Source organism: Pristiophorus japonicus, chromosome 4, assembly GCF_044704955.1.
Source record: "Pristiophorus japonicus isolate sPriJap1 chromosome 4, sPriJap1.hap1, whole genome shotgun sequence".
NCBI classification, from domain to species: domain Eukaryota; kingdom Metazoa; phylum Chordata; class Chondrichthyes; family Pristiophoridae; genus Pristiophorus; species Pristiophorus japonicus.
The window spans coordinates 74782257-74805559 of NC_091980.1; the positions used below are offsets into that span (position 1 = coordinate 74782257).

At 44.6% G+C, this 23303-nt stretch overlaps 1 protein-coding gene across 1 annotated transcript in view; it reads left to right on the top strand.

Moving 5' to 3' along the window:
• Nucleotides 1-12332: 12332 nt before the first annotated feature.
• LOC139262461 (AT-rich interactive domain-containing protein 5B-like) overlaps nucleotides 12333-23303 on the top strand; it is a 132441-nt gene continuing 121470 nt past the window's right edge. Inside the window, exons 1-2 of the mRNA XM_070877646.1 lie at nucleotides 12333-12353; nucleotides 12621-12899. Coding sequence (XP_070733747.1) covers nucleotides 12333-12353; nucleotides 12621-12899 — 300 coding nt within the window. The remainder of the gene's footprint in view (nucleotides 12354-12620; nucleotides 12900-23303) is intronic.

Genomic DNA, 23303 nt, shown 5'->3' on the forward strand with positions numbered 1-23303 from the left:
TGAGATGGCAATGGCACAAGTTAGGAAACAAATGATGAGTCTAGATGGGGTGTGAATGGCAGGATAATTACCAGCTGTCATGGGAAACAGAACAAAATAAAAAATAAAAAGGTGGTGGGTGGGTGGGGTAAAAAAAAAGGGAAGGAAAGGGAATAAACTATGGGCAGAGGGGTTATTGTCTGAAATTGTTGAACCCGATCTTGAGTCCAGTGGTTAAGTTTGATTTGTAAATATGGAAAAATAAGTTAATATCTTTTGTGTACACTATGCAGGTTATGTATCATTATTATTTTGTTATGATTAACATCTTCAATAGGGAGGGAGAAGTGTAATAGAAGTCGACCTAGTGGACTACTGATGTAATTTTAACTACTGATGTAATAACAATAAAGGGTCATGTGGCAAGGTCATTTGATCACAGTTCTGTTCGGAGCCATCTTGCAAGTGTTTGTACTTGTGTAGCTGTGTCAAAGATATCACATTTATGTTTTGAAAGTCTCAGTTTTCTGACACCCAGTTCTGTAATATTATTTGCAAGCTATTTTACTGCTGTAAGGTTCCGAGTTCCTCCCTGAGTTCATTAATCCTTGAATTATTACCATTTTTAATGCCAGCCTGCTCTATACTTCTCAAAATACCATGCTGACATTAAAAGAAAATGCCACTTCAAAGACGTGGTTAACAAATGTAATGATCAACACCGCCCACTTTCCCCCCCCCCCCCCCCAACTCTTCAGTCAATTATACACAGCATTGCAGTTATCTCATAGTGTATGCTCACTTTCAACATTCAGTTGCAAAATCGCTAAACTAATCGAAGCAATTGTTGATTCCATTATCACCAAATAGTGGCGCTGTTTTGATATCACATTCTACAATATCTCCAATTAAAAACATTCTATCTGGAGGTTGTTCATTGATTTAACTGCTATGTTCTAGTTTTTATTTTGTCACTTTTATTTCTGTGATTTAATTAATTTGCTGTCTTCCCTAGGATTCCATTCCAGCACCACTGCTAGCTGGTCAGGGAACAGCCTACTGAACTTTATTTTCTGCTGCGCTGTAGAACCCTATCTGACCAACAGTGATGCCCCGGAGCACATTTAAGCTGTGGACCAAGCTGTGAACTACATTAAGATCATATTTTTGTACATGTTGACTTATTAGCTCTTTATTTATGTTCTGGTAATTTAAAACATTCTGCAACATGAGCACTTTTCTTTTATTCATTCATGGGATGTGGATGTTGCTGGCAAGGCCACCATTCATTGCGTACCCCTAATTATCCTTAAGAAGTTGGTGGTGAGCCATCATCTTGAACCGCTGTAGTCCGTGTGGTGAAGGTACTCCCACAGTGTATGAAGTTCCAGGATTTTGATCCAGCAACGATGAAGGAACGGTAATATATTTCCAAGTCAGGATGGTGTATGACTTGGAGGGGAATTTGGAGGTGGTGGTGTTCCCATACACCTGCTGTCCTTGTCCTTCTAGATGGTAGAGGTGCTGTCGAAAAAGCCTTGGCGAATTGCTGCAGTGCATCTTGGAGATGGTACACACTGTAGACACGTGCACCAGTAGTGGAGGGAGTGAATGTTTAAGGTGGTGGATGGAGTGCCAATCAAGTAGGCTACTTTGGCCTGGATGATAAGCATCTTGAGTGTTGTTGGAGCTGCACTCATCCAGGCAAGTGGAGCGTATTCCATCACACTCCTGACTTAGAAACATAGAAACATAGAAAGTAGGTGCAGGAGTAGGCCATTCGGCCCTTCGAGCCTGCACCACCATTCAATAAGATCATGGCTGATCATTCACCTCAGTAACCCTTTCCTGCTTTCTTTCCATACCCCTTGATCCCTTTAGCCATAAGGGCCATATCTAATTCCCTCTTGAATATATCTAACAAACTGGCATCAACAACTCTCTGCGGTAGGGAATTCCACAGGTTAACAACTCTCTGAGTGAAGAAGTTTCTCCTCTTCTCGATCCTAAATGGCTTACCGCTTATCCTTAGACTGTGACCTCTGGTTCTGGACTTCCCCAATATTGGGAACATTCTTCCTGCATCTAACCTGTCCAGTCCCGTCAGAATTTTATGTTTCTATGAGATCCCCTCTCATTCTTCTAAACTCCAGTGAATACAGGCCCAGTCAATCCAGTCTCTCCTCATATGTCAGTCCTGCCATCCTGGGAATCAGTTTGGTGAACCTTCGCTGCACTCCCTCAATAGCAAGAATGTCTTTCCTCAGATTAGGAGACCAAAACTGTACACAATATTCCAGGTGAGGCCTCACCAAGGCCCTGTACAACTGCAGTAAGAACTCCCTGCTCCTATACTCAAATCCTCTCGCTATGAAGGCCAACATGCCATTTGCTGCCTTCACCGCCTGCTGTACCTGCATGCCAACTTTCAATGACTGATGTACCATGACACCCAGGTTTCGTTGCACCTCCCCTTTTCTTAATCTGCTGCCATTCAGATAATATTCTGCCTTCATGTTTATACCGCCAAAGTGGATAACCTCACAATTATCCACATTATACTGCAGCTGCCATGCATTTGCCCACTCACCTAACCTGTCCAAGTCACCCTGCATCCTTTTGGCATCCTTCTCACAGCTCACACCACCACCCAGCTTAGTGTTATCTGCAAACTTAGAGATATTACACTCAATTCCTTCATCTAAATCATTGATGTATATTGTAAATAGCTGGGGTCCCAACACTGAGCCCTGTGGCACCCCACTCGTCACTGCCTGCCATTTTGAAAGGGACCTGTTTATTCCGACACTCTGCTTCCTATCTGCCAACCAGTTCTCTATCCACATCAATACATTATCCCCAATACCATGTGCTTTAATTTTGCACACCAATCTCTTGTGTGGGACCTTGTCAAAAGCCTTTTGAAAGTCCAAATGCACCACATCCACTGGTTCTCCCTTGTCCACTCTACTAGTTATATCCTCAAAAAATTCTTGTGCCTTGTAGAAGGTGGAAAGGCTTTGGGGAGTTAGGAGGTGAGCCATTCACTGCAGAATACCCAGCCTCTGACCTGCTCTTGTAACCACAGGATTTATGTAGCTGGTTCAATTAAGCTTTTTGTCAATGGTGACCTCCAGGATGTTGATGATGGAGGCTTCAATGATGGTAATGCCATTGAATGTCATGGGGAGGTGGTTGGACTTTCTCTTGTTGGAGATGGTCATTGCCTGGCACTCGTGTGGCGCGAATGTTACTTGCCACTGATCAGCTCAAGCACTGTTTATCTTTGGGAAGTAGGCATTCTCGTTTGGAGATGGGGGTGGGGGGGAAATCACTGGGACCTTTCCATATTTGTAGGAGGTTCTCACACGTATAAGTTTGAAAATCTCTGCTACGTAGTGACACAAGTACATAATAAAGGCAAAGATCATTTAGCCCATTTACCCTGCTTCTGCCACAGAACAAATGCAATCTGTTCTTTGTGAAATCGGAACTTCTTCACATAGAATGCAAATTCATGCCTCAAAATATCATCTGATACTATATAATTTCTGTTAATACACCGAGTAGCTGAACATACAGGATAGCCTAAAATGGATAAAATAAAAAATAGTGAATTTCAAATTACAAAAACCTCTGCTGCAGGAGGTACAGATTGGCCTACTTATAACTTTCTTTGCAAGAACATAGACAGATGAGCTTACAATGATTTTTGCTGTAAGGCCACTTTATGATAACCAGTGACCCAACTATAATCTCTTTTAGAATGTCTTACTGTATGGGCAAGTAATACAGTGTGACTCTCAAAAAAAAAAACATTTTTAAGTGTTACTTGAAATACAGTACACTGAGCTCAAGAAACTTTGACTGAAAAAATAAACAAGAAAGGCTGTAAGATTTTACAAAATGTATATCATCGTGTGAATATTTGACCATAGTTATGGCAACAGAGGGAAATGAAGAGTGTAGGCCGTGTAGTTCAAGTCGCTCGGTCACATTGTCCAAATCTTGTACTGGTTCTAACTAGAAGCAGGTTCCAATTCCCAGTTGTACTCTATCAGAACTGCCTCATCAGATATCTCACTCTAGAGAGAGCGCATTTCTTTTCGGTATTTCCCTCTGCAGAAAGTATGTTCCCTACTGCAGCCTCAATCCACAGGAAGCAATGTTTTCAATTTTAGAGTAACTCTACAGGAAAAAAGTTGTTGATCCCGTTCAATCTCCATCTTACTGTATAGAAAGCCATTTGCAATCTTTAGAATGCAAATTCTCAAACCCGACCTTCCTACAGAAAGCAGACTAGAATTCCCGGCCAGATTCTGTGAGAAGCAAGTTCTCAATCGCAGCCTCTTTCACTATAGGAAGAATATTCCCAGTTCATGACTAGCTTTCTTTCTGAATTACATATCCAATCGCCCACTCTCATACAGTAAGCAGTTTCCTATTTTTATTCTACAGGAAGCCTATTTTAACATCTACCTCACCTCAAGTAGTGCATACAGAATCTGAGTCTTAATCTGCGGGATGTACATTCCCAATCCAACTCTCGCTTTAAGAACCATATTCCCAATCCCAACATCATTCTTTAGAGGAGTGCATTCACATTCCTGGCTTTGCTCTGCAGGAAGCATATTTCACTCCTTTTACTGAATACTGTGCCAAAGCCAGCCTCAACCCTACAGCAAACACATTTGTATTCTCAGTCCCAGCCAGCTCTCAACAGGAAGTGCAGTCCCATTCCAAGATGCCAGATTTGTTCATTTCAAAGAGCACACTCCCATTCCCAGCCTCACAAAATACAAATTATATTACTAATCCCAGATTCCCAATCTCACTTGATACAAGCAGTGCATTCCCCAAACCAGCATCCCTACCTCAATTTCTGCAGGGTTTGTAGTCCTGCACACTACAGGGAGTACATTCCTAATCCTAAATTCCCACTTTCAACATTCTATAGGTATTATATTCCAAAGCCCATATTCACAGCCTTACTCTCCACAGGGACGATATTTTAAATCCAGGACTCTCAGTCTCACATTCTAAAGGGTGCACATTCACCCAACCAGATTCCAGCCTCACTCTTTACAGGGAGCAATTCCCAATCCCAAGAAAGAAAAAAGAGCTTGCATTTATGTCGTGCCTTTCATAATCTCAGGACATATTGAAGCACTTTACAGCCAATGAAGTACTGTTGTAATGTAGGGAAACATGGCACAGCAAGCTCCCACAAACATCAATGAGATAAACATAAAAACATAAGAAATAGGAGCAGGAGTAGGCCATTTGGCCCCTGGAGCCTGCTCTGCCATTCAATAAGATCATAGCTGTTCTGATCATGGACTCAGCTCCACTTCCCTGCCTGCTCCCCATAACCCTCTACTCCCTTACCACTCAAAAATCTGTCTATCTCCACCTTAAATATATTCAATGACCCAGCCTCCACAGCTCTCTGGGGCAGAGAATTCCATAGATTTACAATCCTCTGAGAGAAGAAATTTCTCCTCATAGTTTTAAATGAGCGCCCCCTTATTCTAAGACTATGTCCCCTAGTTTTAATTTCCCCTATGAGTGGAAATATCCTCCTTGCATGTCGAACCCCCTCATTATCTTATCAGTTTCAATAAGATCACCTCTCATTCTTCTGAACTCCAATGTGTATAGGCCCAACCTATTCAACCTGCCCTCATAAGTCAGCCCTCTCATCTCCGGAATCAACCTAGTGAACCTTCTCTGAACTGCACCCAATGCAAGTATAGCCTTCCTTAAATACGGAGACCAAGATTGTACGCAGTACACCAGGTGTGGCCTCACCAATACCCTGTACAGTTGTAGCAGGACTTCTCTGCTTTTATACTCTATCCCCCTTACAATAAAGGCCAGCATTCCATTTGCCTTCCTGATTACTTGTTGTACCTGCATACTAACTTTTTGTGTTTCATGCACAAGGACCCCTAGGTCTCTCTGTACTGCCGCACTTTGCCATTTTTCTCCATTTAAATTATAATTTGCTTTTCTATTATTTCTACTATTGCTAAAGGACCAGATAATCTTTTTTTAGTGATGTTGATGAGGGACAAATATTGGACAGGACTCCAAGGAGAACTCCCCTGCTTTTCTTCGAATAGTGCCATAGGATCTTCTACGTCCACCTGAGAGGGCAGACAAGGCCTCTGTTTAATGCCTCATCTGAAAAACAGCACCTCCGACAATGCAGCCCCGCCCTCATCATCATAGGCAGTCCCTCGGAATCAAAGAAGACTTGCTTCCACCCTTAAAATAAGTCCTTAGGTAGCTGAACAGTCCAATACGAGAGCCACAGTCCCTATCACAGGTGGGACAGATAGTCGAGTGGAACTAAACTACAGAACCAGTGGGGAAACTGCTCAACCTTCGCCGTCTCCAGGCCAGGTCCAAGAGCACCACAATCTCCGTTGTTGAGCTACAGTATGCGGACGACGCCTGCGTCTGCGCACATAGAGGCTGAACTCCAGGCCATAATCGACGTATTTACTGAGGCGTACGAAAGCATAGGCCTTACTCTAAGCATCATAGAAACATAGAAATTTACAGCGCAGAAGGAGGTCATTTCAGCCCATCGTGTCCGCGCCGGCTGACAAAGAGCAGCTGGCCCCTGGTCAGCAGCCCTAAAGGTTACATGTAAACCTATGAACGATGACGGAAAGGCAAAGAGCACCCAGCCCAACCAGTCTGCCTCACACAACTGCGACACCCTTATACTGAAAACATCTACACTCCAGCCTTACACTCCAGCCATGTGATCTCCTGGGAGAGGCAAAAACCAGATGAAAAACCCAGGCCAATTTAGAGAGAAATATTCTGGGAAAATTCCTCTCCCACCCATCCAGGCGAAGACAAAGGTCCTCCACCAGCCTGTCCTCGCCGCACAGCACTGCCCCCAAGTCATCAAGATCCACGCCGCGGCCCTGGACAACGTTGACCATTTCCCATACCTCGGGAGCCAATTATCAACGAGCAGACATTGATGACGAGATTCAACACCGCCTCCAGTGCACCAGTGCAGCCTTCAACCACCTGAGGAAAAGAGTGTTCGAAGACCAGGCCCTCAAGTCTACCACCAAGCTCATGGTCTACAGGGCTATAGTAATACCCACCCTCCTCTATGGCTCGGAAACATGGACCATGTACATAGAAACATAGAAAATAGGTGCAGGAGTAGGCCATTCGGCCCTTCGAGCCTGCACCGCCATTCAATAAGATCATGGCTGATCATTCCCTCAGTAGCCCTTTCCTGCTTTCTCTCCATACCCCTTGATCCTCTTAGCCATAAGGGCCATATCTAACTCCCTCTTGATTATATCCAATGAACTGGCATCAACAACTCTCTGCGGCAGGGAATTCCATAGGTTAACAACTCTCTGAGTGAAGAAGTTTCTCCTCATCTCAGTCCTAAATGGCCTACCCCTTATCCTAAGACTATGTCCCCTGGTTCTGGACTTCCACAACATCGGGAACATTCTTCCCGCATCTAACCTGTCCAGTCCCGTCAGAATCTTATACGTTTCTATGAGATCCCCTCTCATCCTTCTAAACTCCAGTGAATAAAGGCCCAGTTGATCCAGTCTCTCCTCATATTACAGTCCAGTCATCCCAGGAATCAGTCTGGTGAACCTTCGCTGCACTCCCTCAATAGCAAGAACATCCTTCCTCAGATTAGGAGACCAAAACTGAACACAGTATTCCAGGTGAGGCCTCACTAAGGCCCTGTACAACTGCAGTAAGACCTCCCTGCTCCTATACTCAAATCCCCAAGCTATGAAGGCCAACATACCATTTGCCTTCTTCACCGCCTGCTGTACCTGCATGCCCACTTTCAGTGACTGATGTACCATGACACCCAGGTCTCGTTGCACCTCCCCTTTTCCTAATCTGCCGCCATTCAGATAATATTCTGCCTTTGTGTTTTTGCCCCCAAAATAGATAACCTCACATTTATCCACATTATACTGCATCTGCCATGCATTTGCCCACTCACCTAACCTGTCCAAGTCACCCTGCAGCCTCTCAATGTCCTCCTCACAGCTCACACCGCCACCCAGTATAGTGTCATCCGCAAACTTGGAGATATTACACTCAATTCCTTCATCTAAATCGTTAATGTATATTGTAAAGAGCTGGGGTCCCAGCACTGAGCCCTGCGGCACTCCATTAGTCACTACCTGCCATTCTGAAAAGGACCCGTTTATCCCAACTCTCTGCTTCCTGTCTGCCAACCAGTTCTCTATCCACGTCAGTACATTACCCCCAATACCATGCGCTTTGATTTTGCACACCAGTCTCTTGTGCGGGACCTTGTCAAAAGCCTTTTGAAAGTCCAAATATACCACATCCACTGGTTCTCCCTTGTCCAGTCTGCTAGTTATATCCGCAAAAAATTCCAGAAGATTCGTCAAGCATGATTTCCCTTTCATAAATCCATGCTGACTTGGTCCGATCCTGTCACTGCTTTCCAAATGCGCTGCTATTTCATCCTTAATGATTGATTCCATCATTTTCCCCACCACTGATGTCAGGCTAACCATCTATAATTACCCATTTTCTCTCTCCCTCCTTTTTTAAAAAGTGGTGTTACATTAGCCTACCCTCCAGTTCATGGGAATTGATCCAGAGTCGATAGACTGTTGGAAAATGATCACCAATGCATCCACTATTTCTAGGGCCACTACCTTAAGTACTCTGGGATGCAGACTATCAGGCCCCGGGGATTTATGAGCCTTCAATCCCATCAATTTCCTTAACACAATTTCCCGCCTAATAAGGATATCCTTCAGTTCCTCCTCCTCACTAGACCCACTGTCCCCTAGTACATTAGGAAGGTTATTTGTGTCTTCCTTCGTGAAGACAGAATTGAAGTATTGGTTCAATTGTTCTGCCATTTCTTTGTTCCCCATTATAAATTCACCTGAATCCGACTGCAAGGGATTGGTGATCATTTTCCAACAGTCTATCGACTCTGGATCAATTCCCATGAACTGGAGGGTAGCTAATGTAACACCACTTTTTAAAAAAGGAGGGAGAGAGAAAATGGGTAATTATAGATGGTTAGCCTGACATCAGTGGTGGGGAAAATGTTGGAATCAATCATTAAGGATGAAATAGCAGCGCATTTGGAAAGCAGTGTTTTCTATGTTTGTCTTCACTAATCTTTTTCTCTTTACATATTTATAGAAGCTTTTGCAGTCTGTTTTTATGTTCCCTGCAAGCTTCCTCTCGTACTCTATTTTCCCTCTCTTAATTAAACCCTTAGTCCTCCTCTGTTGAATTCTAAATTTCTCCAAGGCCTCAGGTTTGTTGCTTTTTCTAACCAATTTATATGCCTCTTCCTTGGCTTTAACATTATCCTTAATTTCCCTTGTTAGCCATGGTTGAGCCACCTTCCCCGTTTTATTTTTACTCCAGACAGGGATGTACAATTGCTGAAGTTCATCTATGTGATCTTTAAATGCCATTGCTTATCCACCGTCAACCCTTTAAGTATCCTTTGCCAGTCTATTCTAGCCAATTCACGCTTCATACCGTCGAAGTTACCTTTCCTTAAGTTCAGGACCCTAGTTTCCGAATTAACTGTGTCACTCTCCATCTTAATAAAGAATTCTACCATATTATGGTCACTCTTCCCCAAGGGCCTCGTACAACAAGATTGCTAATTAGTCCCTTCTCATTACACATCACCCAGTCTAGGATGGCCTGCTCTCTAGTTGGTTCCTTGACATATTGGTCTAGCAAACCATCCCTAATACACTCCAGGAAATCCTCTTCCTCCGCATTGCTACCAGTTTTGTTTGCCCAATCAATGTGTAGATTAAAGTCGCCCATGATAACTGCTGTACCTTTATTGCACACATCCCTTATTTCTTGTTTGATGCTGTCCCCCAACCTCACTACTACTGTTTGGTGGTCTGTACAGAACTCCCACTAGCGTTTTCTGCCCTTTGGAATTCCGCAACTCTACCCATACCGATTCCACATCATCCAGGATAATGTCTCTCCTTACTATTGCATTAATTTCCTCTTTAACCAGCAACAGCACCCCGCCTCCTTTTCCTCTCTGCCTATCCTTCCTAAATGTTGAATACCCCTGGATGTTGAGTTCCCAGCCTTGGTCACCCTGGAGCCATGTCTCCGTGATGCCAATTACATCATATCCGTTTACTGCTGTCTGCGCAGTTAATTCATCCACCTTATTCCGAATACTCCTTCCATTGAGGCACAGAGCCTTCAGGCTTGTCTTTTTAATACACTTTGCCCCTTTAGAATTTTACTGTAATGTGGCCCTTTTGTTTTTTGCCTTGGGTTTATCTGCCCTCCACGTTTACTATTCTCCTTTCTATCTTTTGCTTCTGCCTCCATTTTATTTCCCTCTGTCTCCCTGCATAGGTTCCATTCCCCTGCCATGTTAGTTTAACTCCTCCCCAACAGCACTAGCAAACACTCCCCCTAGGACATTGGTTCCGGTCCTGCCCAGGCGCAGACCGTCCGGTTTGTGCTGGTCCCACCTCCCCCAGAACCGGTTCCAATGTCCCAGGAATTTGAATCCCTCCCTTCTGCACCACTCCTCAAGCCACGTATTCATCTGAACTATTCTGCGATTCCTACTCTGACTAGCACATGGCACTGGTAGCAATCCTGAGATTATTACTTTTGAGGTCCTACTTTTTAATTTAGCTCCTAGCTCCCTAAATTCGTCTCGTAGGACCTCATCCCATTTTTTACCTAAATCGTTGGTCCCTATATGCACCACAACAACTGGCTGTTCACCCTCCCTTTTCAGAATGTCCTGCACCTGCTCCAAGACATCCTTGACCCTTGCACCAGGGAGGCAACATACCATCCTGGAGTCTCGGTTGTGGCCGCAGAAATGCCTATCTCTTCCCCTTGCAATCGAATCCCCTATCACTCTAGCTCTCCCACTCTTTTTCCTGCCCTCCTGTGCAGCAGAGCCACCCACGGTGCCATGAACTTGGCTGCTGCTGCTACCCCCTGATGAGTCATCCCCCTCAACAATACCCAAAGTGGTGTATCTCTTTTGCAGGGGGAGGACCGCAGGGAACCCCTGCATTACCTTCCTTGCACTGCTGTTCTTGCTGGTCACCCTTTACTATCTGGCTGTGTACCCTTTTCCTGCGGTAAGACCAACAGTAGACACCTCAAGTCACGGGAGAAATTCCACCAACAATGTCTCCGCAAAATCCTACAATTCCCTTGGGAGGACAGATGCACCAACATTAGCGTCCTCAACCCTCCCTCAGTATTGCGCTGGAGCAACAGCCTAGATTATCTATCTTTGACTTTGGAGTGGGGCTTGAATCCACAACCTTCTGACTCAGAGGTGTGAGTGTTACCACTGAGCCAAAGTTGACATCTTAGCTTTGCACTCCAAAGGGCTGGTAGTCCCTATCCCAAATTCCCAGCACATCTCTCTACATGGAATGCATTACTAATTCCAGATTCCCAACCTCACATTCTACAAGAACTTTTTTTACAATCCAAAATTCCCAGCAGTTCTTTTTGCAGAGGTGTGTTCCCAGTAATCAGGTTCCCAACATATGTCACTGCCGGAATTATGTTTGCGGTCCCAGATTCCCAGCATCTATCTTTGTCAGGATTGTATTCACAATCTCTCATTCTCAGCCTTACATTCTGCGTGGACTGTACTTGCAATCCCAGGTTCCCAGCATTTCTCAGCATCTCTCTCTGCAGGGTTTGTATTTCCAATCGCAAATTTTTAGCCTTAAATTCCCAATTCCAGCATTATTTCTGCCATTACTGTATTCCCATTCCCCAATTCCCATCGTTTTCTGTGTGGGGATTATGTTCCCTATCCCAGGTTACCAGCCTCTCTGCTGGAAACTCCTTCCCACTCAACAATTCCCGTGACGTCATGCCGTCCTCGCAGCTGGGTAAAAAAATATTAAAAGTTTATTTTCAGAAAGAAAAACAACAGAAGCAAGCGTTTTGATTTTTGTAGGGGAATTAACATTCCCACGTTAAATCCTTAGGTACTAAAAAGGCACGAAGGAGCAGGATGCCGCCGGGGAATGTAATAATGATCAAATATTACTTTCAGATTGAGATGTGGGGAGCTGTGCTGGAAGGATGGTTTTGCTGAGAGTGGAGTTCCCGGTTTCACTTTTATTAAATCTCTCCCTTTGTTGACCCATTGACTTTCAGGGGAAAGTTGCTGATGGCTTCCCCCCCCTCTCTCTGCTCTCCAGTTATTCTCCTCTCCCACTTTCTTGTTTTTTTTAAATAAGTGAGCTTGTGAGGCATGTAGCTGCCAGGACCTGGCTGCTGTGCAGAGTGCCGGAGGAGATATGGAGCCGCTGAAAATCGAGGTAAAACAAATTATAATGGTTAAAAGTTTGGAGGGTTTTTATTTGGGGGGGAAAGTTTGAGCAAAGCGCGGATTGCAGTGGGAGCTGTGAGGCGGGAGGGTGCCGGCGGGCTGAGCCAGGCTGCGAGGTTGCTCGGGGGCTCGCGGCTGCTTGTTTGGAAGCGAATGCAGTGAAGTTTGCTACAATGTGTTTTGTTGCAATGGTACTTTGTTATTAATGGCTTTGCTTCTTTGTCTCTCTCTCTCCTTTCCCTTTCCCATCTCCCAGTGGATCGGCTCTCCCTGCGGCTCCCACGGACCCTACACTTTCTACCGGGCTTTCAGCCTGCCCGAGCCGGGCTCCTCTGGCAAAGGCAAGGCGGCGAGGGCGCTGACGGCGAGGCTCGGCCACTTCTTCTTTGTCAGATGCCAGCCCCATGAGCCCGAATGCATCGCCGAGCTGCAGCTCCTGTGGGAGGATCGCAGCCGCCAGCAGCTTCTGGCCAGCACCAGGCTCTATTTCAGCCCCGAGGATACCCCACAAGGACGGAACCTGCATCACGGCCAGGTAAGGGTTGGGTGAGGGGGCAGCTGCTTGCTTCGAGACTGGCAGAGGGCAGGTCGGGGGCGATTGGCTCAAGCTCATTGTGGGCTGGGGATGGATTGTCCGCGGGGGGGGGGGGGGGGGGTAAACATTCCTTCCCTGTTTCTCTTCAGATCCCCTTTTCACTACTTTTAACTTGTTTCAAGGTCAGATGATCTCTGCTCAAACATGGATTATAATCAGGGAAGTGATTGGGAACCCGTTCTGGCGAAGGGTTTAGATGTAACGCACCGAGTACATTTACAGAGTTTAATGAAGATTGGCAATGCAAGCGAGGGATTATGGACACATCTGAATTTGAAAAAAATACTCGAGACGTCGCGTCAGTTTTACTTTTTATTGAGCAGCACCTCAACAAAAGCGATTTAAAAAAAATAAATTATATATTTTTAATCATTCGAAGTTTTATATGTAAAATATTATCCATGGTTGGGTGGAGAAATTAGCGAGTTATTTCCAAGAATTTGCAAACTGAAACCTGGTATGCTTTGTTTTTATTTTTTAAACAGTCCACATAACAATGTTATTGGCGCGAGTCCAAAACTGCACCGGCTTTAAACGATTGGTGTGTTTTACTGTGATTTAAAATAATAAAAAAAGATTAAAGTCTCGCTGCAGTTTGATCTCTGCTGCAAAGGGCGTGGGTCCTGCTCTGTTTCCTCAGTGTGGGCTAGATTCACTTCTAATGATGAGCAATATTGCACAGTCTTTCTTGAAATGATTTGCAGCTCTGTGGTTGCACAGATTCACTGCATCAGTTTACTCCATAAACTCTGGACAGGATTCGAACACTGCAATGATACTGTGAATCTGCAATGAAGGAGTTGGGTTGGATTCAGGGTGTCCCCCATCCCACCTCCCCTTTCAGCGAGGTAATTGCATGAAGACAAACTATCTCGGATGAAATATAAATAATATGAAGAAAGCATTGTTTTACAGATCAATTTGTATTTGCTCTCTCTAATTTGGAATATATTCGCATGGATAGAGGATTGGCTAACGAACAGAAAACAGAGAGTAGGGATAAATGGTTCATTCTCGGATTGGCAATCAGTAACCAGTGGGGTGCCGCAGGGATCAGTGCTGGGACCCCAACTATTTACAATCTATTAACGACTTGGAGTAAGGGACTGAGTGTAACGTAGCCAAGTTTGCCGACGATACAAAGATGGGAGGAAAAGCAATGTGTGAGGAGGGCACACACATTCTGCAAAAGGACATAGACAGGCTAAGTGAGTGGGCAAAAATTTGGCAGATGGAGCATAATGTTGGAAAGTGTGAGGTCATGCACTTTGGCAGAAAAAAAATCAAAGAGCAAGTTATTATTTAAATGGAGAAAGATTGCAAAGTGCTGCAGTACAGCGGGACCTGGGGGTACTTGAGCATGAAACACAAAAGGATAGTATGCAGGTACAGCAAGTGATCAGGAAGGCCAATGGAATCCTGGCCTTTATTGCAAAGGGGATGGAGTATAAAAGCAAGGAAGTCTTGTTACAGTTGTACAGGGTATTGGTGAGGTCACACCTAGAATACTGCGTGCAGTTTTGGTTTTCATATTTACGAAAGGATATACTTACTGTGGAGGCAGTTCAAAGAAGGTTCACTAGGTTGATCCCGGAGATGAGGCGGTTGACGTTTGAGGAAAGGTTGAGTAGGTTGGGCCTCTACTCATTGGAATTCAGAAGAATGAGAGATGATCTTATCGAAACGTATAAGATTATGAGGGGGCTTGACAAGGTGGATATAGAGAGAATGTTTCCACTGGTGGGGGAGACTAGAACTAGAGGGCATGATCTTAGAATAAGGGGCCGCCCATTTAGAACTGAGATGAGGAGAAATTTCTTCTCTGAGGGTTGTGAATCTGTGGAATTCGCTGCCTCAAAGAGCTGTGGAAGCTGGGACATTAAATAAATTTAAGACAGAAATAGACAGTTTCTTAAATGATAAGGGGATAAGGAGTTATGGGGAGCGGGCAGGGAAGAGGCGCTAAATCCATGATTAGATCAGCTATGATCTTATTGAATGGCGGAGCAGGCTCAAGGGGCCTTATGACCTACTCCTGCTCTTATTTCTTATGTTCTTATGAATTCAACGGAATAATCCGTTCCGGATCCAAGCCAAGCATTTCCTGACAAACGGGTTTGACTTTTTTTCCAAGAGACAAATAAAGAGACTGCTTATTTGATGAGAAAAAAAAAGAACCCTTTATTCTTTCTCAGTTATTTTAAATGTAGTGTTTCTTATAGGCTTGGTGTTTTACTGTAAATCAAACAATATGCTATAGGATTTTAAAATTAGTTAATTACAGTGTTGTCTAGTTGCTGCATTAACACTGGCAGGCTGGATGGCATTATTGGGATGGATTTAAAAAAAAATGTCACAAAGCCAAAATCTAATGACAACCATAAACCCTAAAGAGTTTGTTTATATCCTAGCGAAGCACATCTGCTATTAGCTTTTGAACACACATCTTGCTGAAATCACTGCTGCTACACTCATTTTCACAAGAAAGCCCATGGTTTTTTGTGTGGGGGACACATTGTCAAGGAACCCATGTCCTAACTGTCAGTTATCCAAAAGAAACCAGTGATTATTATCGCAGAATCTATTTTTTTGTTATAATATAGCAACAGAAACAATACACCAATAAGTCAACAAATATAAAATACAATAAGTTCCTGTTCTGAATTCAATTTTGTTTAGCACTAACTTTCCACTTTGCTGTGTTATTTATGTTGCTTTATTCAAATTATTAGAATAATTCAATTTTTTAGTTCAAAAAATGACCTCATTATCAGGAGCAGAATGCACAGAATTCTTGAGATTCTGCAGTCTGATCCTTCTTGAAGTTTTCTCTGTTTTTATGCTATCCATCACAGTGACCGCCTATATCCACCGCTGTAACATCGTCTACCTCCAGCCCTATCTCTGCCCACCTGCCGTTGAAAATTTCACCCATGTCTTTTTCACTTCCAAACTTGAATGCTTTCCTGGCCTGCCTCACAGCCTCCACCTTCCGTATACTTCAGCTAATCCAAAACCCATATCATGTCCGGCGCCAAGTACCACGCACCTATCACCCTTGTCGCCGCTAATCTACATTGGCTCCTGATTCCTAAATTCCTCAAATTTACAATTTTCATCCTTATATTTAAAATCCGTTCATGACCTTGCCCCATCCCATCTCTGTAACCTCCTGCAGCCCAACTGCACCCCCCCCCCCCAAACTCTCTGTTCCTTTGATTCTGGCTTCGTGTACACCCCCACCTGTGCCCCATCATTGGCAACCATGCTTTTGACTGCTTAGGCTCCAGGGTCTGGAATCCGCTCTCTGAGCTCACAATTTCACACACCTTAAAATCCATCCTTTTGGTCACGCTTTTGTCACTCCTACTAATAGCTCCTTTGAAGTGGCGTCCATTCTTTTTGATTCTGCCTTTGTAAAGCACTGTGGGACGCGTTTCTATGTTGAAAGTGCTTTATCAGTGCACGTTGTTAGCACAGAACTTTCTACCTCAGTGACATCAGGAAGAGAGGGGAAAGAGGGTAAGTTTGGAGTTAAGCTGGTAGGGGCTGTTACTATTTTATGCTGCTGTTAGAATAAAAACGATGTGTGAACCCCATTGGTGCACCTCTGACTTTTGGAAATACACCAAAAGGTGAGTTTCATTTAAGTTGAGCTATTTGAAATGCACCATTTATATTGGCAAATGGAAGTTGGATTTGTGTTTGTGGTCAATCACTGTTTGTTAAATATGGGGCACATATGATGTTCGAGAAAGTCTTGAGATTTCTGTGGAGGAGAAAGTATTCTTTGAGTTTTCTTTTGATTTGTGGATGAGAGCACATGGGTCAGTGGAGGAGATGTGGAACTTTGGCTAAAAAGTAACTGACAATTCTGATTGCCTGATTTAGCAGTCTGATTGTGATGTAATCATAGAAATTACAGCTAAGACAGAGGCAATTTGGTCCATTTGTCCCTATGCTAGCTTTTCAACTGGAGTTACCTGCTTTAATCCAATGTTTCTACCCTTTCTAAATATCTTTTATATTACTTTTGAAATAATTATCCAATTCATTTTTTAATTATGTTGATAGTCTCTGCCTCAATAATTACCTGCAGTAAAGCATTCCATGCTCTCATATCCCTTTGTGTAATTAAAATTATTCTAACCCCTCGAGCATTCTAGTGACAATCCTGAGTCTTTGATCCCCTGTTATTAATTTACCAACTTCAGTGAAAACAATCTTTCACTCTTTATCCTCTTAAAACCTTTCATGATTTTAAAACCCCTTATCAGATCCCTCCATTAACCTAGTCCAGAAACAAAGCTCAATTTTCAAGCTTTTTTTCACAACGATAATCTTTGATCTTGGTATAATTCTGGCAAATCTTCATTGTACTATTTCCATGGCTCTAATATCTTTCCTGTAATGTGATGCCAAGAACTGCACACAACATTCCAGCTGTTGCCTAACCAATTACAGCACTTCCGTGCTTTTACATTCAAATTTAGTGTATATAAATCCAGAATCCCATTTGCTTTTTTATGCCTTTTCTACCTGCACTCACAGTTAACAATTTTGCAGCTACACCAGAGATCTCTGTGTTGCTCCACTCTGTTAAGAGTCTCTAACTATTTAGGTTATACTTCCTTTCATTGTTCTTTTTCCCAAAGTGGAGAACTTCATATTTCTCTGCATTGAATTGCAACTGCCAGCTATTTAATCCACGATATTCTTCCTTGTAATTTGACATCATCAGCAAACTTCAATATCATTCCTCCTGTGTATTTGTGCAAATCACTTCTATAAAGGGATGTAAAAAAGGTCCCAGTACAAATGTCTGAGACACACCACTTCCCACATCCCATTAATCTATTTACTTCAACTTTTTGCTTTCTGTCCTCAACACATCTCTATTCTTGTGGCTACATTCCCTTTAGTAGCAGGTGCTTTCATTTTCATACCCAGTCTCTTATTTGGTGCCTTATCAAAAGCTTTCTGAAAGTCCATATGTATGACCACCATCTCATTCCCTTTATCAATACACTCCATGATTTCCTCCAGACTTCAATTAAACTAGTGGCCTTTTACACGCTGATGCTGACTGCTTGTGATTAGCCCAAGTTTTTCTAAGAACTCACTAATTTCATCCATATTATGGACTATAGAAGTTTACCCACAATTGGGATAAAACTAATTGGTGTATAATTTTCTGCCTTATCTTTGTCCCCATTTTTTGAAGAGTGTAATGATAAAAGCTTGAATTTATATTGTGCCTTTAACATCGAAAAACATACCAAAGCACTCAGAGGCATAATCAAACACAGACACCATTTGCCACGCTCCAGTTATTCGGCGCAGTGCTGTTTCCAACGATGTTTGGAAATTATAGTTAGTGCCCCCACCATCCTCTCTCCAACCTTCTTCAATGTTCCAATAATCCTGTGCTCACTTTCCTCTGTAAAAATAGATACAAAATTAAGCATGTATCCTATTCCTTTATTCCCAATTAGAAGACAGTCCCCATCACTTCTAAATGGCTTTGATTTTACGATTTATCTGCGTGAGAATTACCTGTAGTATTTCAGATACTCTCCTGGACTTTGTAATCTCATGTTTTGCTTTGTTTCTATACCTTTTATCTTTGTTTTAATTTTATTCTGTATTAACCCATTCCCATATTTATCATATGTCTGTCTTTCTTTTAAAATCTCTTGTTTGCTTTAACTTCTTTGTTTAATCATGGACTCCTATCTTTGATCCCCTTTACTCCTAGTTGGAATGAGTTTAACCTATACTTTAATCCATCTTTTATTTAAATATCTCTGACTGCTGGTCCATTGTTTGTTCTGCCTTTCTTTTTCACCAATTAATTTGGGCTCGGTTCGCTTCCAACTGAAATTGACTGCTTTTCATGCTGACACTTTTATTTTGGACTCCTATTTTGCTTTTTATATTTTTAATGGATCCTAGGTAAGTCGCGGTCACAGAGTATTTACCCAGCCTCTGGTCACCTACTTTCCTTGCTTTATTATCTAGGACCAAATCTAGCACTGCATCCTTCCCTGTTGGATTTGCAAAATACTGATAAGGAACACTCTGTCCCCATTTTGACAGACTCCCATCATCCTGGTCTACCTTCAGAAAGTTAAAGAGCCCCATTATTTGAACTCTGTGCTGCAAACTTCAAATTGTTTACAAATCTTACTGATTTCTTTCCTACTACTTAGTCTATAAAGTCATCATCATACGCATTCCCTGGAAATCGAGGAACATGTGCTTCCACTCTAAAAGCGAGTTCTCAGGTGGCTATACAGTCCAATGCGGGAATTACAGTCTCTGTGACAGGTGGGACAGACAGTGGTTGAAGGAAAGGGGGGGATAGGGAGCCTGGTTTGCCGCACGCTCCTTCCGCTGTCTGTGCTTGGTTTCTGCATGCTAGTATTCTCAATATGGTAACAGATGCATATTTCTTCATTCTGCCAAGTTTGAGCACCACAATCATGAATTTAATTCATAAAATGATCTTCTGTCCTTTTTTCCTACTGCAAATTTTTATAGCCTAGCTTTATCCCAGCTGAAGCCAGGTTTCTGTCAGGATCACATCATCATCCCTGCCCTTTATAATTAGTATCTCTAGTTTCCAGACTTTGGGCCCAAATTTGGCCCTCTGGTTTTTTCGGCGCACTTATGTGAGGTGCGCCGCCTTTCTACTCTCAAAACGGCGCCGAAAAGATATCACTGTATTCACAGTGTGGGGGGTGGGGGGGGGGGGGGGGGGAAGCTAGGGCCCTGCGCTCAAAAGTGTGCCGGCAGGTCAATGCATGTGCAGTAGCTCCTCTGCAATGTTGGACCCGATGCCGGGCAATCATTATTGCTGGATGGAAGGCCAGTTAAAAGTGGAGCAGCAAGCAGTCAGCCAGCCAGCCAGTGGGTGGATAGCTTTGATCGGCCATTTCTCGCTGTCTGGTGCGGCCACGGTTGGAATAGGCTTGGCGGTGCGTTCTCCCGCCCCTAGCCCTGGTCGAAGGGCTTGCCGGTGCGTTCTCCTGGTGCGTTCTCCCGCCATTAGCCCTGGTCGAAGGGCTTGCCGGTGCGTTCTCCTGCTGGTGCGTTCTCTCGCCCCTAGCCCTGGTCAAAGGGCTTGCCGGTGCGTTCTCCTGGTGCGTTCTCCCGCCATTAGCCCTGGTCGAAGGGCTTGCCGGTGCGTTCTCCTGCTGGTGTATTCTCCCGCCCCTAGCCCTGGTCAAAGGGCTTGCCGGTGCATTCTCCTGCTGGTGTGTTCTCCCGCCATTGGCCCTGGTCAAAGGGCTTGCCGGTGCGTTCTCCTGGTGCGTTCTCCCACCATTAGCCCTGGTCGAAGGGCTTGCCGGTGTGTTCTCCTGCTGGTGCGTTCTCTCGCCCCTAGCCCTGGTCAAAGGGCTTGCCGGTGCGTTCTCCTGGTGCGTTCTCCCGCCATTAGCCCTGGTCGAAGGGCTTGCCGGTGCGTTCTCCTGCTGGTGTATTCTCCCGCCCCTAGCCCTGGTCAAAGGGCTTGCCGGTGCATTCTCCTGCTGGTGTGTTCTCCCGCCATTAGCCCTGGTCAAAGGGCTTGCCGGTGCATTCTCCTGCTGGTGCGTTCTCCCACCCCTAGCCCTGGTCAAAGGGCTTGCCGGTGCATTCTCCTGCTGGTGTGTTCTCCCGCCCCTAGCCCTGGTCAAAGGGCTTGCCGGTACATTCTCCTGCTGGTGTGTTCTCCCGCCCCTAGCCCTGGTCAAAGGGCTTGCCGGTGCGTTCTCCTGCTGGTATGTTCTGAGTTCTCCTGCCCCTATCCCCGGCCGAGTGGCCTCCCGCTCCGACCGGCCTGCTGACTTCCCAGGCCGAGTTATGAAGGTAGGACTTAAGTTTTATTTTTTACTTTTTATTTATTTTTTATTTCTTATTGATGGTTTTTATGCTTCTTGAATGTTGTTGTAAAGGTGTTTAGTGCTTTGCAAGGTCCACTCTGCTTCCCTTCCCCGCCACCCCCTCCCCCCATCTCTGGCTACCTGCGCTGATTTCTTAACTCTCCGCAAGGGTTTTCTGTGCGGCCACAAGTGGCCACATACGCTGGCCTAAGTTAGTTTGGAGCAAGTATTAGCTGTCCAAGCTGGCTTAAATGGCCAAAACAGGCATAGGTGGCTGGTAACGTCCCCTTTTGAAAAAAAAACGAAACTAAAAAAAATCCGAACTAACTCACTTATACTAGCGCAAGTTAAATGTGCAGAATGGGGATTTTTAAGATACTCCAGAAAAATCAAGTTGCTCCAAAAAAAACGGAGCAACTCCTGGGCAAATTGGACCCATAATTTCTAATGCATATTTGCATGTAAACACTGATCCATTCATAACACTCAGTATCCTTTCCTTCACTACCTTTTGTGTCCTCTCCTATCTGCCCTGTTGTATGTCCCTGCCCCTCTCCCCCACCCCTGCCCCCCACTATAAATGCAATATATAAATGCAAGTTGATGTTAAAATCATTTCTCGTTTCCCCCACTCTGGTTGATTTATGGGGGCCGAAATTGCCCCTTTCTATAAGAGCAGTGACCGCCTCAAAGATGTACGGGACCGCCCCGGCCGTCTTCCCGCCCCGTCGGGCACACGCTGATCCCTTACCGACCGGCCGATTTTAGATCATTTTTGCCCTTCATTATACTTATTGGCCCGTGTTTATTCTGTAATTTTTTCAAATCAATATCCTCCCCCATCTTACAGGTTAATCTTAATCGTTTCACCATTGGTGGCTGTGCCTTCAGCTGCCTAGGCAGTAATCTCTGAAATTCCCTCCGTACATTTCTCCACCACTCTAGCTTTCTCTTCTCCTTTAAGGTGCTCCTTAAAACCTACCTCTCACCTGGCCTAATATCTCCTTATGTGGCTCGGTGCCAGTTTTTGTTTGATAACACTGCTGTGAAGCATCTTAGGATGTTTTACTATGTAAAAGGCGATATATAAATGCACGTTGATATTGAAATTATTTCTCTTTCCCCCCACTCCGGTTGATTAATGGGGGCCGAAATTGCCCCTTTCTATAAGAGCCGTGACCACCTCAAAGAGGCGGCCACAGGTAGGTAAGGACTCAACGCTTGGTAAATGCGGAGGGGCTGACATTTTGAAAATTTCCCTCTGTTATTTTTGGAGCGGTGTACGGGACTGCCCCGGCTGTCTTCCTGCCCCGTTGGGCACACGCTGATCCCTTACCGACTGGCGGCAACGCCATTTCCACCACGCATGGGAAATTGTCCCGCGGGAGCTGATCGGCCGCCACTCGATGCCCCCGACAACTTTCCCCGGCGGGAAGCATCTTGTGGCTGGGTGACACGTCCGCCCTTAAAGGGGACGATGCACTGTCACAGCCGCCATTTTATTTTAATTGTCGGCTGATTCCGAAGTCGGTCCGACAGTGGCAGCCACAGGTTCGGCCGGGCTGCTAACGGCACCCCTTTTTGGGTAGCGGGCTGCTGGCCCAGCCGAAAGCCTCCCTGATGGCCTAGTGGATGCCACTAAAGTGGGTGCAGAGCTCGCTGCGGCCTTCCCCTTTTATTGAAAGGGAGGGACGTTGTGACGTGTCAGTGCGACGTGATGTCATCAGCGGCGTGCTGATGACTAGGAGTGGCGACCAACCCACCCCAAGGGCACTTCTGCCCTGCTCCCGACCCCTGATCCACCCCGCTCCAAAAAAAAATAAAGAGCTGAATTTTGCCGGATTCTCCACCCCATGCATGGTCTCTGAGCTGGGTTTGGTTTTGCTGTTTATTGTCCTTTTCTTTTGAAGTGGTTTTAGTGAAGTTCCTGGTTTTGATCACCGAAAAACCTGAAGCACCTTCCCTTTCACAGCTTGTGAACTGAATGAGGCATCCGCTTCTGAAAATAAAAATCTAGTGGAAATGCTTTTACTGTATTTCTTCATTGCAATAAAGCAAGGTGATGGGTGCTGCCTAGAGATTGGCCAATAAAATTCACCATGAGTTACAAGAGTGGTCCTTTAATCAGCCCAGAGGTTCCTGCTCTTGGTTGCTATCCTGTGACCCATGCTGGAGTGTGTGTATCAATGTTGGGTGAGGACAGGAATTGGGCTCAGCTGTAATCAGTGTCAGCTGTGGTTCAGTGGGTAGCACTCTCGCCTCTGAGTCAGAAGGTTGTGGATTCAAGGAACTTGTGCACATAAATCTAGGCTGACACTCCAGTGCTGAGGGAGTGCTGCACTGATGGAGGTGCCATCTTCAGATGAGACATTAAACCGAGGCCCCCCGTCTACTTTCACAGCTGGACGTAAAAGATTCCATGGCACTATTTTTCGAAGAAGAGCAGGGAAGTTATCTGTGGTATCTTGGCCAATAT